This window comes from Vicugna pacos, chromosome 13 (assembly GCF_048564905.1).
Source record: "Vicugna pacos chromosome 13, VicPac4, whole genome shotgun sequence".
Taxonomy (NCBI): Eukaryota; Metazoa; Chordata; class Mammalia; order Artiodactyla; family Camelidae; genus Vicugna; species Vicugna pacos.
Window position 1 is genome coordinate 17,196,845 of NC_132999.1, and position 19,479 is coordinate 17,216,323.

General features: G+C 36.8%; 1 protein-coding gene across 4 annotated transcripts; it reads left to right on the top strand.

Annotated features, from left to right (window-relative positions):
- The first annotated feature begins 5,105 nt into the window (after window positions 1–5,105).
- On the top strand, window positions 5,106–18,984 carry SERBP1 (SERPINE1 mRNA binding protein 1). Of its 4 annotated transcripts, none has more exons than XM_006205358.4 (8): window positions 5,106–5,548; window positions 9,133–9,283; window positions 9,909–10,049; window positions 10,180–10,251; window positions 10,846–10,920; window positions 13,042–13,219; window positions 16,183–16,356; window positions 17,771–18,984. In XM_006205358.4, the coding sequence occupies exons 1-8, from the start codon at window positions 5,236–5,238 to the stop codon at window positions 17,825–17,827; spliced, it is 1,161 nt and encodes a 386-aa protein (XP_006205420.1). In that variant the 5' UTR covers window positions 5,106–5,235; the 3' UTR covers window positions 17,828–18,984. The 4 variants fall into 4 exon arrangements, with proteins under 4 accessions (XP_006205420.1, XP_006205417.1, XP_006205419.1 ...); XM_006205355.4 differs by having other exon boundaries at window positions 5,111–5,548; window positions 10,162–10,251; window positions 10,801–10,920; XM_006205357.4 differs by having other exon boundaries at window positions 5,111–5,548; window positions 10,162–10,251.
- The last annotated feature ends 495 nt before the right edge of the window (window positions 18,985–19,479 follow it).

Sequence of the window (19,479 nt, forward strand, 5' to 3'; positions counted from 1 at the left end):
ATGAATGCCCTTGCCCTCTCAACACCTAAAGTGTCAGGATAAAACTTCAAGAATGTGTTGATCTGGCCTCTTTAAGAATAACAAGTGAGGATTTTGATTATAGAACATTTTAAATGTTAAGCTCTAATACGATGTTAGCTGAGGGATTTTTCTTGGTGAAGAAAACTGGAAGCAACTCGAAAGCACACAGACTTAACTAACTTTGTATTCACTGTAGGACGTCCTCCAATTCACCACTCCTCATACTCATTTGGCTACAGACACTCAGAGATTTTTATTTTTCCTTTTGTTCTTTGTCTTGGAATCTACCAGCTCCTTCCTACTTCACATTCCCTTGCTTGCTGTTTCTTTGGCTCTTTCTTCAAATCTTCGCAAGGCTAGTTTCTTATTGTTCGGGCCTCAGCTTAGAAGGCTTTCTGACCATGCAATCCAAAAAAGTTGTCCCTCCCTCACCTTATGTTCTCATAGTATGAATTACTTTCTGAAAATGTTATCTGTGATGTATTTATCTATTTGTGAAGTATTCATTTACTTAACTGATTAGGCACTTGAATCTGGACTATATGAAGAATTTTTACAATTGAATAATAAAAAATATACCAGTTAGAAAACAGCAAAGATTTAAATAGATCTTCTCCAAAGAAGATATATGAATGGCCAATATGCATATTAAAGGTGCCCAACATCAACAGCCATTAGGGAAACACCAATCAAAACTACAGTGAGAGACCACTTCACACCCACTAGGATGGCTATAATCAAAAGATGGACACACAGGATGTGGAGAATCTGGAACCCTCATAATTGTTAGTAGGATTGTAAAATGGTGCAGCCTCTTTGGAAAAGAGTTTGGTTCCTCAAAATGTTAAACATAGTGTTACCATATGACCTAGCAATTCCGTTCCTAGATATACATTTATGAGAAATGGAAACACATATGCACACAAGCCCTGTAAACAAATATTCTTAACAGCATTATTCATAACAGTCAAAAAGCAGAAATAACCCAAATGCCCATCAACTGGCGAATGTATAAATAAAATGTAGTCTATCCATACAATGGAATGTTATTCATTCATAAAAAGGAATTAAGTACAAATACATGCTACAACAAGCATGAACCTAGAAAAATTATGCTAAGTGAACGAAGCCAGTCACAAAAGACTACGTGACTCCATTTATATGAAATGTTCAGAATAGGCAAATCTATAAGACAGAAAGTAGATTAGTAGTTGCCCAGAGCTGGGAATGGAGGGAATGGGAACTGACAGTTAATGGGTATGGGTTTCTTTTCGGGGTGCCAAGAATGTTCTAAAGTTAGATAATGGTAATAATGGCACAATTCTGTGAATTAGATGGTGAATTATATGGCATGTGAATTATGTCTTGATAAAGCTGTTTTTTAAAAGAACACAACATTGTAAACCTACTATACTTCAATGAAAAAATATAATGTAGGGGAAAAAAAGGAAGAGAAGTTTAAAATCAAGAGAATCAACCTTCAGAGAAAGTTTGAGGCAGCAAAATAGACAGTGTAATATTTCTATTTTTAGCTTTGATATTCTAACTTTAGTAAGAGCCTAGACTTGCAATATTATATTTAGCATTCCATCCTCAGACATAAGAGGATTTGCCCTTTTCTTCATAAGAACCACCTTTATTTCTTTTGTTTTTAAAATGCACTATACAGTTAGAGTACACTAAAAATTAGATTCTCTTATTTACATTTATATGATACCTGTGTCCAGTGTCCCCAAAGTGTTATAAGAGAATTGATAGTTTTTGCTACAGGTGGTAGCAATGTAAGAATGAAAGACTTTGTTCCCTTTACTATGTCCCTCACAAGTATAACAATTGTGTGCTTGGGCTGTGAGATCAGACTGAACTCTTCCAGGTAACGTGAATTTGGGAGAGGCGCTTAACTACAGTTTCCCCATGTGTACAGGTGGAGTAGGGGTAGTAATACCATTTAATCCATAATGTTGTTCTGAGAATTAGAGGAAATGATTCGTGTAAGGTACTTAGCACAGCATCAAGCACATAGAAAATGCTCAAACTGTAGTTGTTGTTAGTAATTATTATTACTTAGCATCAGTCAGTAACAGGGATTGAGATCACTGAGAAATGGGTAAAAACAAGTTGCAATGTGGTTGAGAATTGAATATTAGCATCCTAAAAACAACTGAGGGCTGGACGGTATAATATTCTGTTTCTTAGTTTCATTAACATTAGACAACTATATTGGATTTATAATTAAGATATGTCAATAGTTTTCAGCATTTCCTGCTAGAAAACTCTCTAGAAAGCTTGCTATAGATAAGGCTGTGAAGTTGCACAAGTATTTTTCAGAGAACAATATGTGATTCAAGCATTGCTTCAGAGAGCTGATATTTTAGGCTACATTTCTAACCAGTGGTATAACTTGTCACTTTACAACTCCTGACTTTCATTTGAATAAGTCTGCCAAGAAGTCTCCTTTCCTTCTTTCTTAAGGTTTATTCCACCAATATTTTTTCTATGGAGAGTAGCAGGAACTTTTAAAATATTTTTAAAGACTATTTTAACTTCTCAAGAGAAAGGAAAAATTAGTGAAAGTAATTACTTATAAAATAAAATTGATTGTGAGATGTAAAAGAATTAGGATTTTGAGCTTTATTTGTTTACTTTAAAAAGGGACTTTAGTGGGGAGGGTGTAGCTCAAGTGGTAAAGTGCATACTCAGCATGCACAAGGTCCTGGGTTCAATCCCCAGTACTATCATTAAATAAATAATTAAATAAATAGATCCAATTACCTAACTGCCTCCCCACCAAAAAAAAAAAAAAAAAAAAAAAAAACCTAAAAAAAAAAGGGGCTTTAAAACTTTCCTGAATTAACCAAAATTCCAGGAAAGATGAAAGGCAGAGAAGGAAGTTGAAACTGCTTACCAGTTTTTCCCATTTTCCCCAAATGTTTATTCATATTTTTATGTAATAGTAATATGCAAACTCCCTGAGGAGCATGAGTGAACCGCAACAATTCATAGTCACACAATTCCCCTATGTGTAGTTTATCTGTAAGCATCCCTGTTGTAATAATGTTTGGTGGTCATAAGGATCTGTTTGAGGAAACGACACCTGTACATAGGATCAAAATGACCAAGGACAGGCCTGCCCTGCTCCCTAGACTGTGGTAGGAGTGGGTAAGTTACTTAGTCTCTTTGTGTTTTGCTTTCCTCATCTTAAAAAGGCAATAATAATACCTTTTTCATAGAGTTGACATGAGGATTAAATGAGACCACACATGTAAAGTGCACCAAGCACATAGTTTAATATCAAGTTTTGGCTCTTAATGTTGTGGCAGTGGCCAGAAAGAGGTAAGAAGAGGAGCTATAGCAGATGTCTCAAAGATGTAGATATTAACAGGTATCTCTTGGTAAAGAGAAAGAGTTTGTCAAAGTATGGAGATCTTCCAAATTGCACTTGAGCAATTTTCAAAGGGGCAAGAAGAGTATGGCCAAAAACTCCCGTCCTTTGTCTTGGTAGGAGCCACAAGAGCCAGAGCTTGTGGAAGGAGGTGGGGTCAGTGTGTCAGATGGGAGTGTGTGCGACAGGGATGTAGGCAACAGAGAAATAGGTGACTTTCAGGAATGTGGGTTGGATTTAGAAGTAAGAAAACCACTAGGCTTACTGTCACATGCCTGTAATATGACTCTTATTTTCCCTGTTAAGGAATTGATAGAAATTCTGCCTGGAAACTAGTAAGATTACATTTAGCCGTATATTACATAGCCTGCCTGACATGCAACAGTATTTAAGTCTTATTAAACATTGGAAATTAACTTTTAATTGACTGACTTCTGTCAGAAGGCAGAGCTTGGGTTAAACAGTTAATGTTAAGAGTCTTACAGTGGAGTTAGAAGCCTGGGTTAACTCCTGGCACTAGTACTTATAGAAATGTGAACCTGGTAAGTCATTTCACCTCTGAAATAGTTTCACCATTCGTGAAAAGGGAAACTACCTAAACAAGTTGTTGACATTAAGGTTATTTACAGCACCTAGAATATTAGAGATGTGTTTGCTATATTTTGTGTTAATGGAAAAAGGTTTAGAAATTGGATGATATATTCAAACTTACAGTGTTACCAGATATGCTTGAAAATGCCTTGACACTGTTACGGACTTTAATATTTTCAACTAATATCAATGCTTTTAGTAATGACAATTAATTCGTTGACCTATTTTCTTTCCCTCAGTGCACCTCCCAGCACACACGTTGAGAGCTCTAAAATGTCGCTTCTGGAGCACATTTTACTAACACCCAACCCTTGGCTTGCCCGACACTAACGGACAATTGGACTGACTCTAGAAAGTGTTTCTACAAACAGTGCTTTTTCGAGGCTTGCCCAGTGTCTGGCTAGTGCTGCACCGTCAGGAGTTAACAGCAATTAAAGCACCAGTCACAACACGGCATTTCTCATCCAAGAAAAGCGCGCAACACTCACATGTAATAGTTCAACTTATCTCTTGGCTTAATTCTCCTACTCGAGTTCATGTCCCCGGGAGAAGCAGCTTATTCCGCTTCACATTAAACACAAGAGCGTCGATTCATTATTGGGGGTGCAGGAGGGCGAGTCCAGCAACTGAGCGGCTAGGGACCTGGAACAGAGCGGGTCCTGCCTTCGCTCGGCCAGTGCTGCACCTCAGCCGTCTCCCAGCCCCGGAAGTCTGTGGGTCTCCACATGTAAGACTTGGAGTCACCTTGACCCTCCCCGACAGGTGGGGAAAGTTAGCCTGGGCCGGAGGCGGGGAGTAAAACCGAAGACTGAGAACTTTCGCGAGCAAAACACACCGTCACGTTTTCCTGTTTTCAGCGTAGCTCTATACCCAGAGAGTTTAAGGGCGGCGAGAGCAGGTGGCAGGACTCCGCCCACCAACGCGCTTCACCTCCCTCAACTCTCAAGCTCCACTCCTTCGCCGAGGTCCCGCCTCTGAGGTGCGCGCGAAGAGTTGCCGCGCCGTGTATTCTGGGAATTGTAGTCTTGGCGCCTGGAGCCGCTTCGAGAAAAGCGACTCTGGCCTACATAGCCCATGGTGCCCTGCGGCGCTGGCCGCTCCCGGATGTGTGCCTGGCGCCGGAAGAGAAGACGGCCCCCCTTTCTCGGCCCGGCCATCTTGTGGGAAGAGCTGAAGCAGGCGCTTTTGGCTCGGCGCGGCCCACTGCAATCCGTGGAGGAACGCGCCGCCGAGCCACCATCATGCCTGGGCACTTACAGGAAGGCTTCGGCTGCGTGGTCACCAACCGATTCGACCAGTTATTTGACGACGAATCGGACCCCTTCGAGGTGTTGAAGGCAGCAGAGAACAAGAAAAAAGAAGCCGGCGGGGGCGGCGTTGGGGGCCCTGGGGCCAAGAGCGCAGCTCAGGCCGCAGCGCAGACCAACTCTAACGCGGCGGGCAAACAGCTGCGTAAAGAGTCCCAGAAAGACCGCAAGAACCCGCTGCCCCCCAGCATTGGCGTGGTTGACAAGAAGGAGGAGACGCAGCCGCCCGTGGCGCTTAAGAAAGAAGGTAAAGCTGTGGTGGAAGGTGGGGGAGACCCGGGATGGAGGGAAGGAGTGAGGGGACTTGGCGACTGCCACTTGCTTTTGGTGCTCCGCGGGTCCGCGGGAGACTTTGCCGCCGATTTTCTTGCGTTTTCCCCACACGACAAAGGCAGGTCCTGCGAAGGTGCTGGGAGCGTGGTAGCCCCAAGTTCAAACCGCCGCCTGCAAGGATTCTGGAGCCACCCCCTTCCCGCCTCAGTCTCTGAGCGGAGGAGCCTGGTCCGGAGGCGAGCTGCTGCTCCAGCGTGCTCGGGATCCTGGGAGGCTGTTGCCTTCCCGCCGGATTCCTTGGCGGGCGGGCGCATGGACCGAGGTTCGGGGAAGGGAGCCACTTATAGGAGCTTTTGCAGTTAATGGGGCAGCGGGGGATCCATGGCCTCTTCCTGCTCAGAGATCTCCCTCAACCTGCTGCTTTGAATGCAGCCGTCTCTCTTAGGCTCCTGTCCTGCCATCTTGTCCCAGGATGGCGCGGGGTACCCCCGAGAAAAGCAGGGGTCGGAGTTTCCAGTTAAGCTACCCCCGTGTTCGAGCAGATTGTGGAGTAAGCTGGCATTTTAGTTGCCACATGTGCTTGATTGTTCCCCCTTCGCCCCCTCAGCTATTAGAAACTTAATCGCTCGCTGGAGTGAGTGAAGCTATTGGGAAAGAGAAATTTGACTACCCTGGATTGAGCAGAAGCGGGAATTCTGAATGAAGACTTGGTGATTGCAGGAAATTCTGAGGCTCGCCCTCGGGTCATGATCCACTCCCCCGACCCCCGCACGCAGTGTTTCATGTGGTGTGCCCTGGCCTGGGCCTCGTGGGGCAGTCAGTGTCTAGGCTGTCACAACGGTAGCCTCCGCAGAGCCCGTTTCTCCCCATGTGCGTGAAGCATGGTCAGGATTTCATTGGCGGGCAGTTGCTTCCAGGTCTCTATAAACTTCGCAGGATTGTCTTGAACTTGGTTTTTGCATTCTCCTTACTGGTTTGTTATGGTCATCCATGGCAAGTAGGTGTAGGACCTAAGCTGTGAATAGTAGAGGTTTCCTTTATGTGTTGAAAGTTGAAATTTTCCTTTGCTACCGTGCTACCACGTGCTTCTGAAAGGAGTTCACCTTAGCTTTAGTTGAATTTGATAAGATTCAACTAATGTAAAAAGCAAAACAATTGTGTTAGGTTTTGGTTTAGTTTTGGGTTTTTTTTTTAATACTTAGATTTATGAGGTTTGGGGTGAAGAACCTAGGTGGTAAATAAAACAGTTGCATTAAAATTACAGGTTGGGAAGGGAAGCACAAGTTGGAGAAGTAGAAAACATGTATACATTGCTTCGGCTAAGTATTCAGTCAGCTATGCTTTATAGCAACCTGTAGCACAGTCTAATAAATCATTTAATTTCTGTGTTAAGGAATACTGGCTTGTGTAATTATTTAAATTATGCTCAGATTTACTTCCTTGGTCGCAGCGATGCAAAGACAGTACAAAAAAAATTGAATCTGAAGTATGTTCACCCATTTTGATTGTTCCAAGCATGAAGCATGTTAAACTCCTTATTTGCTTTGATCATAAAGCCCACAGTTGAAATAAGCTCTTACTTGAAAACTAGTCGTTTAAATTACAAAGTTAGAAAACTGTTTAGTAAATTTAATACTAGGAGTAACTTCACTGTTCAGTAGTCTTTCCTTGGGAAAACTTCCATTATTATCTATAAACATTTTCCTTATGTCAGCATTTCAGAACAAGCTTAACTTTAGATTGTATAAAGCGCAAGCTAAGAAATATACGGAAAATTTGGAGTGAAAAAAAGTTGTTTTGAGATCCTACTACTTATCAGTCAATGTTTTGGGCATTGGGAAAGGACAGACATGTAAACAAAGTCCCTGCCTCTTATAGTGGGAAAGATTGTTACCCTGATCATGTGTTCAATGTCTTTGAATAGAGGTCCTGGTACAATTCTAGTCATGCTTTGGATATGTATTTAATGTTTATATTTTATGAATTAATCTTGTAGTTCGTTTTTTGTCCACATGAAGAACTTGAGAACTGACACTACAGAATTTCACTGAGAGCACCCCAAGGTGTTTTTAATTTTTAAATATTAAAAGCCTGGAATCTAGTGAAAATAAAGAGAAGCTTGCTTTTCTAAATGTCAATCATGGGTTAAATTTATTTGTAAGTTTGTTAGTTGCTGTAAGTCTAATATTCAATATTGGCTTGGGGAAGCAAGCCATTGTTCTTTTGGGTGTGTGTGGCTTAGATATTGTAAGGACTGGTTCCAAAGCTCCACCCCAGTACACTTACCTCTGATGAAATTTATTAAAACGCCTTGGTGTAAGATGTTACATTTGTGGTCTGTCCTGAGGGTTTATGTGGAATGGACCTTAAAATTTCATTGAAGAGTTTGACATTTACCAGTTGACTCTAGCTACAAGCAGCTGAATAATTGGGTGGTACATCCTGATGGTGTTACACTTTCATACAAAGAACCAGAGTGAATCAACTTAATTTCTTGTGAAACCAATTCCTCAGGTGCTTTTTTACTGTCAGAAACTGTGGTCTGGGAATTAGAGCACACCTAAAATATTACAGTCTTGAATTTAACCATCAGTCTACTTACTATCCTTAAGGCCACCAGTAATGCATATTGGTTTCCTTTTTCACCTCTGATACTAACAGGAAAAAAAGAAGTAAATAGGGAAATCAATAAATGCTTCAGCCATCACTTAGTGCCAGAAGTTTTTATTTTTTTAAGTCTTGCTTTAAAGGGGTCCTTTTGTGTGTGTATATTATTTTTAAAGATTCTTTGGTAACAAGGTACTTGTAAGGGCAAACCAAAAATGATCTCTCCATAATAATAAAATAACTGGACTATTTTTTTAGTGGTTGTGTAACAGTATTTTTTTTTAAGTTAGGTGTGATATGTGTGTGTATATATACTTATACGTGTATATAAACTAATAGAGAAAGATAGTACTTTTTTTCTGTGTTAAATAGCTGTTTTCAACTATAGAAATGTAATCCTAAATGGCATTTGTTTTCGTTTCAGTTTTGTTATTTCATAGAATCATCGATCTTTTTTACTCTATTGTGTTTTTACCCCCTCTAGATTATGTAAAATAAAATGTGGCTTTCACTATTTTTTTGAGGGTCCTTATCTGTTGTGGGTTTGCTTGGTTATTATTTATAAATGGCTACTGGTGTTATCTTCTTTGGTATCTTTAAAACCAAAATGTATCATTTGTATAAAATTTCTTTAAATTTAGAATTCTAAATTAAGAGACTGGCATCTTGAAAAGTGAGAAAAATAATGGCTATCCAGAAGATTCCCAAGTAAGTCATCACATAGATAATGCTTTAGGGGGAAAAATGATTAGACAAACTAAATAGAAGTTTGAAACAAGTTTATTGTTTAGGAATTTTTCTGAAGTACTTTGTTACACTTTAGAGATGCCCAATGTTAGCCTTGTTCAACAGCAAGGGAGTAGTAATTTTTCTTTTTCTTGTAATAGTCTAGGCCTGAATTTTTTGTGTTGCAAAAAATAACTTGCTTATGCACGTTCCTTATCATTTTAGGAATAAGACGCGTTGGAAGAAGACCTGATCAACAACTGCAGGGTGAAGGGAAGATAATCGATAGGAGACCAGAAAGGCGACCACCTCGTGAAAGACGATTTGAAAAGCCACTTGAAGAAAAGGGTGAAGGAGGAGAATTTTCAGTTGACAGGCAAGATTGTTTTTTAATCTCTTCATGTTTTGTCAGTTTATGGAGTCATATCTTAACACAAAGCTATAAATGAAGCATAATTGCCAGGAAACTGTGGCTGGTTAATTTTTCAGTTTTTCAGAGAAACATCTCAGTGTTTGTGTTATACTTCAGACATTTTGAGTATACAGACTTACATTTCTTGTAATGAAATACTTCAGTTGAATTGACGACAGTTTCTTTTCCTTGCTGTCCCCAGATGTTAACAGGAAAATACTAATGTGTAATTGTTTATAGCAAAATAGATTATTCATATTATGCAGATCAGATGTGTGTGTTTTAATTTTTAAGTATTGGTGAATAGCAATTTTACTGTATTATAATGTGAAATGAGTAACAATGAGACAGTATATGCATCAGTAGTAAACTTTTAGACAACGTGAAAATAATTTTTTTGCTTTGGGGAGCTTCCTAGTTCTGATTTCCTTTAAGTGTTTAGAAATAGACTATTTTGAATTTTCTAAAACATGTATTTAACAGTTGGGATATGAGCCAGTAAATATGTTTCTGCATTTTTGAACTTCTGAATTTCCCTTACTCCTTTTTCCAAAAACCTTGGAAGTATATAATTTTTTATTTGTTGTAGACCGATTATTGACCGGCCTATTCGAGGCCGTGGTGGTCTTGGAAGAGGTCGAGGAGGCCGTGGTCGTGGAATGGGCCGAGGAGATGGTTTTGACTCTCGTGGCAAACGTGAATTTGATAGGCATAGTGGAAGTGATAGATCGTAAGTCTTATATTGGTTTTTATTACATTTTTATATTTGAATCTATTTCTTTAATAAAACAAAATTTGAATTTCTAGAACTAAAGAGTATTATGTTAACTCAGTTTTGTTAGTTCTTTTTCACATTACAGTGGCCTGAAGCATGAGGACAAACGTGGAGGTAGCGGATCTCACAACTGGGGAACTGTCAAAGATGAATTAACGTTGGTATTCTTGTTTTTGGTGTTTTTTTTTTTTTTTTTGGAGTAAATAGTTTTAATAAAATTGATCCTATACCCTACCTGAGGTTGGCCCATAGTTCTGTTAAATTTTTACTTATCCCTAGGACAAGAATGGATGCTTTCTAGGCATCCTTATAAGATAATACCTTGTTGGATATATTTGTGTTACAGTGTATCAAATGACCAATTTTTCTGTATTTAAAAATATGTGATTTTTTTCTTTTCATATGGGTTTATTGCTTTAATAGTTCTTATTCTAGCTATTGACTATTGGTGATTATAAAAATTTGATAGCCTGGTGAGGCTTCATTTTAGAACTAACTGTTCTGTTGTATTTTTGAGTAAAGTACTTCAACTATAACTTGCATCAGTATATATTTTTAAATTTACTTTCTGTTAGTGGTCTACTGGGGAGTAAATTTAGTAGGAAAAAATTTTGGGAATGTGAGAATTCTAAAGTATTTCTGTATAAAGAATCTTTCAGCTACATGTAAATGGACCTAGATGCTTTTTTTTTCTTTCTTTCCTTAGAGAATCCCCCAAATACATTCAGAAACAAATATCTTATAATTGCAGTGACTTGGAGCAATCAAATGTGACTGAGGAAACACCTGAAGGTGAAGAACATCCAGTTGCGGACACTGAAAATAAGTAAGTGCTTTTGTGTGTAGTGGTAGTGCTCCAGCATTGGAATGTTTGGGGTTTTACCAAGAAAACAACCTATAGGTTCAATGCTGTTATTTGCTTTTTAACATGAGAGACTTTATTGTACTCTGTTCCCTCAAATAGTATTTAGAGGCATGCTTTATACATGACCATTTTAAAATTTGTTTCTCCATTTTTGAATTTCTTTTTCCCATCAACATAGAATTTGGAACATAGCATTATTGGTTTGTTTTAAAATGTGTGAGGAGAATAAGGGCCAGAAAATGTTATCATTTCACTAGCTTTCTTAGTCTTTTTCAGTTTCTGAGTTTTTAGGTAGAGGTGGTTTGGAAATTTTTTGTTCAAGGGTGGATGACTTTCAAAGACTCAAGTTATGCTGGTAGAAATAATTTAATGCCTTCTAGTTTCTGTCAATAACAAGCAAAAGTTATATGCCAGTCATTTCTTTCAGTATGTGGTTTCAAGTCTCACATTATATATAATCTCACATTATAGATTATTTAGGTCAGTAATTCTTAACCCAGTCATGTTCATATCAATTAGGAAGGGTATGCCTTTCTAAACTTCCCTTTTTTTCCAGAAAGAATTGTTCTTATAGTGAACCATTATTAGTGATCGGAAAACCGTATTTCATGGGTTTGTTTCTGTATGAAATAATAACATTCACCATTGGAGGAAGTAGATAAAAATACATGGTATTAAGTGATGTGCTGGACTTGGTAATATAAATTCCTTTGTACAAAACTGTGGAATCTTAATTGTGTGGTAAACAATAAAATTGTGATAGGTAAGTTAAATGAACCTTATGTAATAGTAAGTACTTTACAATGCTCAACACAGCTGTTGTTCCCTTAATAAAGAGATGTTTAAATCACCTTAAGAGTAATCTGCCAAGATTTTAACTGTTTACCAGAAGGAAATGATACATTGATAGGATATCGGAAGCAAATTCTTAGCTCAGTTCCCAGGAGTAAAATTGAGGGTATTTGGTCTAAAGACCGTGATGATGACATTAGAGCAGCTTCTTAACACCAGAATAGAGGAGAATCTGAACGTAATATTTTATCTTGGATACACAAGTGTAAATTTAAGAAGCACAGCTTTGGCTGAATTTGATTAGCTCCCTTAGAGTACAGTTACTAGAGCTTGTTTTGTCTCATATGATTCTTAAAACAACCCTTGAAGGTAGGTTTTCTGAGTTCTGTTCTTGGCTGGGTTAAAATTTATAAGTAACTCTGACCATTTTTTTGATCCTTAATTTTCTCTTGTGTAAACTGACAGGGTCAGACTTGACAGCCAAGATCTCATCAATTTAGTGTAAACTTGGTTTAGGAAGTCATAAGATAGGTTTTGTCAAACAGTAAAGAGTAGCATGGATGGGAGATATTTGAGCTGTATAGCCAACTGAATCACCTACTATCTTTGGAAAGAAGCAGGACTCCCAAAATAGCAGACAACTTGTTTGGTGACAATTGGGAATTGAGATTAAATAGTGGATTTCTAGGCCCGTGCTCTTTTTTCTTTTTCTGTAAAAAGGGAAGATATATATATATATCTTATATATTAGTAAATAAGAGTAAATAAGATTTATGGAAATTAAAGATTTGTCTTAAGCATTAAATAAAGGATAGGGGAACAGTTCTATAATTAATAGGATATGAAACTTGGCTTGCTTACAGGCATCGATAATTACCGTAATACATGTTATGTATTTTGGGAAGTTAAAAATGTGTTTAGGAGAAGCTAGGCCAAGGATTTTAATCACATAAATGTACAGTTTTACAAAGTAGTGTGGTTTTAAGAAATGTGTTTTAGGTTTGATAAAGCCAATTCAAGATTGTATTACTGATAGATGATCATTTCAGAATTTATGACAATGTTCCTTAGTTATGTGCGCTTTCACTAATTCAGCAAGCATTGAATTCCTGGTCTCTACCAAGTCATGTGTTAGCCATTGGATTACAAAGAAAACTGATTCTCCCATCCTTGGATAGTCTTCTAGAAGATGAAAAACCAGCCAAGATTAACTTCCTTACTTGCAAATCATAAGTTGTATGGATTTTATCAGCCCCCTATCAGGTATAAAACTTAAACATCTTTTCACAGGGAGAATGAAGTTGAGGAGGTAAAGGAAGAGGGTCCAAAAGAAATGACTTTGGATGAGTGGAAGGCTATTCAAAATAAGGACCGGGCAAAAGTAGAGTTTAATATCCGAAAACCAAATGAAGGTGCTGATGGGCAGTGGAAGAAGGGATTTGTTCTTCATAAGTCAAAGAGTGAAGAGGTAAAATGAAGTTTTGTGGTGTTTGAAAATGTTCAGATGTGTCTTGAATTGTATTTATACAGTTTTTGTTCTAAAATTTCATATGGGTAATTTGTTTATAAAAAATTTTTTTTAAAGTTTTACATAGGATTATTTGGGGTGAATTAATTGCCCAAAGAGGAAAATAAACTGCTTTATCATATATTCTAAGAAATCAGTCTTTCAAAGCTGCAATAATATTTTTTAAAATCTTACGCAAATGGGAATCATTAAAAGACTTGTATTGGGTTGAAAGGTTGGTATTTTCATGTGGTTTAATGTGAAACTGTCTGTCTTTGCCATATGTAATATTCAAGAATCTTTAGTAAATGGTACTTTCTTTATGGAGGAGTAATGTCATGTGAAGACAGGAGAATTAAATTATAGGTTTCCTTTACTTAGGAATCATGGAAACTAATGAACATATTTGAGAAAGATGTGTAGCTTTTGATTTGGTAGCTTCTGTTTAAGCCTGAAGCACATTCTTAGACTGTCACTGCTATATCCTTTTAGTGTTTGTGTAAGTTATGAGATTTTAGTCACAAAGTTAAATTGAAATGTTAAGAAGGCAGTCTGTAATAAAAAGGTTCAATAAAATCCTTTCCCTGTTTTAATTTTCCAAAGAAAAAATAACTGTGAAACAAACTTGGAAATATTTTGAAATAAAATTGAGGTTTAGCAATGATTTTTTTTTTTTAATCCCTGACCTTCACGAAAGTAGTATAAATGAGACCATTGTTTTAACTGTCAGTTTCTATAGGAAAAGAAAAAAGTATTTTGCTTCATTGGAACTTTCAGGTTTTTTTGGGGGGGGGTTTGCAGATAAAATTGTTTTTTTGTATATCTAAAACAAATAGAAGTCTTGATTTAAAGAGCCCTGAAAGTTGACTTTGAGGAGATTGTTCATTTGAATGAATTATTGAATTGTTTAGGTTAATGTGAAAAAGATGTACTTTGGCACTCATAACTTTTTGGGGGTCCTGAAAGAAGTTTTCTCCAGAACAAGACACATATGTATACAAAATTCTGATATAATTTTAGATTGTATCATTATCATTAATACCCTGAAGCCTCTTCGTGCATTTTATAGATAGCAGGTTAGGTATCCCAGTATTGTGTTATTTTACATTGAATTTTTCAGCAAGGTGAGGTATGTAATTAGAAATTTTTTTAATTATAAAATGTGAAATTGGTTATGAAAAATCTTGAAACCAGGATATTTTCATTATCAAGCCACTTTTATATATTTGGACTCTTAACAGCTATGGTGTCTTGTCATCTCGCTTTATTGGCATATATGGCCTTACATTTAAACGTAGACTGTCCTCAGCTTAGAACCTTTGGTTTTTTGACTTAATGATGTGAAAGCAATACACATTTACACACCATACTTCAAATTTTGATCTCACAGGCTAGCAGTATGCAGTACTCTTGTGTTGCTGGGCAGTGAGCTGCAATTCCCAGTAACAACTGGTACACTTAAACCATTCTGTTTCTTTCGGTACTGCATTTAATAAATTACATGACAATGCTTCATTATAAAATAGGCTTTGTTGTTTTGTGTTAGAAATTTTGTTCAACTGTAGGCTAATATAAGTGACCTGAGCACATACAAGGTAGGCCAGGCCAGCCTACGATGTTGGGTAGGTGTATTACATGTATTTTTGACTTAAAGATATTTTGGGTTTATTGGGATGCAACCCTATTGTAAATTGAGGAAGTTGTGTATAATAGGTCTTCAAGTTTGTTGTATACAACACTTCAAATACTCTTTCTCTTATATTCATCTTCACAGCAAGTATGAAGTAGGCAGGCAAAAGAAGAAACTCTGGAAGTAGAGAACTGAATTACTGACAGAGCTGAGACCAGAGCTTTTATTTCCTGATTATCATACACTGCTCTAGGAAAAAACTTTTGCGGATTTATCCTACTAGTTAACTTGAAGGATAGGCTCTGGACTTAAAAACTTCCCCCCCTCTTAATTTTTTTTAGTAAAACCTTCAAGATGTTTATGCTTTTTTTGTGTCTCTGCTGTAGAAATTTGTAAATGCTTATAATTAATAAACTGATATCGTTGCTTTGTAATATCTAACATAAAATTAGGCAGTATATATAATTGACTTTAATTTGCTAGTGATTTTGTGGGTTTGCACTTACGTTTTAGGCTCCTTTAAAAATATTTAATAAACAGCCTTCTATTGCCTTTAAGTTCGGTTTAAATTTAACCTAAAGGAAGGCACAAAGAGATAACATTTAATTTGGATGTTAGATGATTAAAGGGGTTTAAGGTTTTTTTTTCGTATATTAAAGGCATGGTTTTATTTGCACCACTTTTCAAGATTCCTTTCTTATATGTGTTTCACTTGAATCTTTAGCTTTCGAATTTATATGCAAGAATACATTATATATGAAGAGAAGAGCAGTTTGAGAAGTCTGTTACACAATTTCTTTTCCCAAGTCATAACTGGAAGAGTGTGGAGCAAAAGTTTTTAAAACTTTTAAAGAGATTCAGTAATATCTGTAGTAGAAACTTCATATACCATCTATCCAAAGTCTTCATCGGGAGTTCACATTGGAATCCTAATCTGGACGGTGTATTTTAAATGTTCTTGTCCATACTTCACTGCTAAAGTTTATGAAGTAGGTTTGAGATGGGGCCCAGCCACTTGAGGTGTTGGGATTATACCTCTAATCAAGACTTGCTAATATATCACCCATAAGTTAAAGTTAAGGGAATAAGAAATAGAGAACAGTGAAAGGAATTCTCCCTCCTAGATTGCTGTCGCTGATCAAAAAGCTCACTTATTACCTATAGAAGTGTTGATATAGTTTTTCACACAAAGTACAGGTTGGATTTTTGGTTTTTTAGCAGAAGGCTTGTTATTTAAAAGTATGCAACATTACTTTCCTGTTAATCACCCAGTGGCCTTCACTTAAATTTTTAGGCTCATGCTGAAGACTTGGTTATGGATCACCATTTCCGGAAGCCGGCAAATGATATAACGTCTCAGCTGGAGATAAATTTTGGAGACCTTGGCCGCCCAGGACGTGGTGGCAGGGGAGGACGAGGTGGCCGTGGGCGTGGTGGACGTCCAAACCGTGGCATCAGGACTGACAAGGTAGTTTTAAGACTTCTTTTACCCTTTTAAGTAATTCAGGGACCTCTTTTGATAGATCACTGACCTAGATCCTCTTGAGGACATAAGTAGAAGAAGAAAAAGAGGTAGACATGCCTTCAAGAAACTACGTTTTAGGTTATAGTTTTGTTTAAAGCTCTTAAACAACTGCCAGTTGTTTATAATTTACCACCCTTTATTAGGTATTTATTTGATGGTCCTGGTACTGTGCTAGGTATTTTGTGTATTACATCATACTTACTACATTACATCCTTACTTTACAGACAGTGAAATTCAGGTACAGAAAGCCAAGGTAATTCTTGGCTTTTGTTAAGGTGCCCTGACTTGTCAACTACTTCCTTTGCCTTATCAAATCTTCACAGTTTTTTAGTTCTCAGCTTAACATAACCTTTGTGTCCATTGTATAATTGTGTGACATTGACTGGATGATTGTTGACACCTTTTTTGTTCTTGATATTTTTATTAGACTGTTCTGTGAGAGCTGGGATTTATTTTTGAATCCTGTTTTCTATAACCTCCATTGCCTTTCACTGTGTATGACAGAAAACAGATTCTTCTGAAATAACAGGTTCTTCTGAAATATTTTGATAGAAGTCCTAGTAATTGCTAGATTTGAACTCTGATCTTTCTGAAGCTAAATTCCATGGTTTTAATGACTAGATATTATTAAAGTATTAGAGATAATTTGGGTTAGTTCATTGTTTCCTCTTATGGTCAAGCTAGGAAACAACCATAATATCCTCTTGAGTTCTCAACACCTGATACACAAATTGAGAGACTCATCTGCTTGACTGAGTCGGTCAGTATTTGATTACGGTGGTAATTTAATTTTCTAGATTTTATGGTCATCTGTAACAATGTGGTGATACTTTGTTTTGTTTCTGTGACATCAGTTCTTTTTAAAGCTAGTGTTGTGTATATGGATCTTTTCAATACTTTTTTGTTTTGTAATTTGTACTTTGTAAATAGCCATTGGGTTCCTTTCTAACAATGATGAATGTGCTGATTAGATAATTATAATTGGTTTCTTAGCCTACTTTCAAATTGATGCCATTTTTACTTAGCAAATGGGGAAAATATAAAAATAGTGAACAACAAAGTAAGAATGCACATACATATCTCGTGTGAATCTGTTGTGTAATTTATTGGAAAAAGCAAAATAACCCATGCTATTACTAGGAAATTTTCCTAGGTCTTAGAAATTTAGGATAAGGCCCATTGTAAATATTTGTAGTCCTATTCTGAACCATAATTTTGCCTTTTTTAAGTAAAAGCTTTGACACATTTTACTTACTGTAACTAAGATTTTTTAGAATTTTGTATCTAAATGTAGACGCTGGCAATATGTTACTAAGATTTGAGAATAAGGTTAATTTTGGTTCTGTTCTTTTTCAGTCAAATGCTTCTGCTCCTGATGTGGATGACCCAGAGGCATTCCCAGCTCTGGCCTAACTGGATGCCATAAGACAACCCTGGTTCCTTTGTGGACCTTCCTCTTTGAGGCTTGCATGCTTAAGGATCCCAAACAACTAAGAAATTTAAAAAAAAAAAAAAAAGACTGTCATTCATACCATTCACACCTAAAGACTGAATTTTATCTGTTTTGAAAATGAACTTCTCCTGCTACACAGAAGTAACAATATGGTAGTCAGTTTTGTATTTAGAAATGTATTGGTAGCAGGGATGTTTTCATAATTTTCAGAGATTATGCATTCTTCATGAATACTTTTGTATTGCTGCTTGCAAATATGCATTTCCAAACTTGAAATATAGGTGTGAACAGTGTGTACCAGTTTAAAGCTTTCACTTCATTTGTGTTTTTTAATTAAGGATTTAGATGTTCCCCCAATTACAAACTGATTTTAAATATTAGACATAATACCAGTTTTAATACTTGCTTTGCATTTTCACACATGGTCAACTGGGACGTGTAAACTTTGTCAAATTTTACGCTGTGTGGAATACTAACTACTTTATGTATTTTAACTTAGTTTTAATATTTTCATTTCTGGGGAAAAAGTCTTCACTTCTCATGTTAGCTGTTATATATGCTAAATCTTTATATACTGAAATATCAGTACTTGAACAAATTCAAAGCACATTGGTTTATTAACCCTTGCTCCTGCATGGTTCATTAGGTTCAAATTATAATTGATTCACAGTTTCAATTATATTTACTTTTAAAACGTGTCACTTTACCATTTTAAAAACCAGTCTAGACACCTTACTGGTGAAAGTTGTTTCAGCTACTTATTGTTGATAGATACTATCAAATTGAAGTAGTTTTATGGGTGTTGGGTTTTTCCTCCTCCAGCAGGGTGGGTGGAACAAATTGATTTGGTTAGTGCGTAATATTTAAACTGCTCTGTAAAATAAGTGGCCGCTCAGTATGATTTGTATGTGTCAAGGGTCCCAAATCAAAATTGTACATCCATAACCAACAACCCTTTACCCCTTCCTTGTTCTAAAGAAACCAAAGGGCACTGGTTAGTATGGTAAGGTGGGGGGGAAATATGTTAATTTTTGGAGTTTGGAAAGCAGACAGCTTTACTTTATAAGGTTGGAACAGCAGCACCATCCATGAAATACAAACCAAAAATTTTACTGTTTCTGAATTTCCTATATTGTTACTAATTTTGGTCTTAAGTTGATAGTTTCCACAGAAGGTGATAAGTACCTTTTACCTGTTCCTCCATTAGAAAATTAGGTTAATAATGGATTTATTGATCAGGAGCATCACCATTTACTAGAACATATGGAGAGAATAATCAATAAACAGGTTTTTTAGGAATTTTTTTTTTTAGTCTGCCACATTTATTGATAAATAGGAAAGGGGTTTTACTTACAGTTTTAAAGATCTTTTTGTCTATTAGTAATTTTCTATCTGTCTGGTAATGTCCAGTTTTAAAAATACTGAAGATCTTAAGTCATAAAATGTCTATTTAGCTGATTAGTTCTCCCTTATACTTCTAAAGAGAGATTGTATAGTACAAGAGTTACTTGTTGGGATTAGATTTATTAATCTAGTTACCTGCTAGTTTGACATCTTAGGACGGAGGTAATTGGTTTTTTTAATGATGGATAAACTTGTGCTGGTGTTTTGG

What these genes read in the sequence shown, in the direction of transcription:
- SERBP1 (XM_006205355.4), top strand. Translation starts at nt 5,236, where the DNA reads ATGCCTGGGCACTTACAGGAAGGCTTCGGCTGCGTGGTCACCAACCGA. An exon ending in CATAGTGGAAGTGATAGATC is followed by an intron (nt 10,050 to 10,161) that starts GTAAGTCTTATA and finishes CAGTTTTGTTAG; the next exon opens with TTCTTTTTCACATTACAGTG. An exon ending in GTTGCGGACACTGAAAATAA is followed by an intron (nt 10,921 to 13,041) that starts GTAAGTGCTTTT and finishes ATCTTTTCACAG; the next exon opens with GGAGAATGAAGTTGAGGAGG.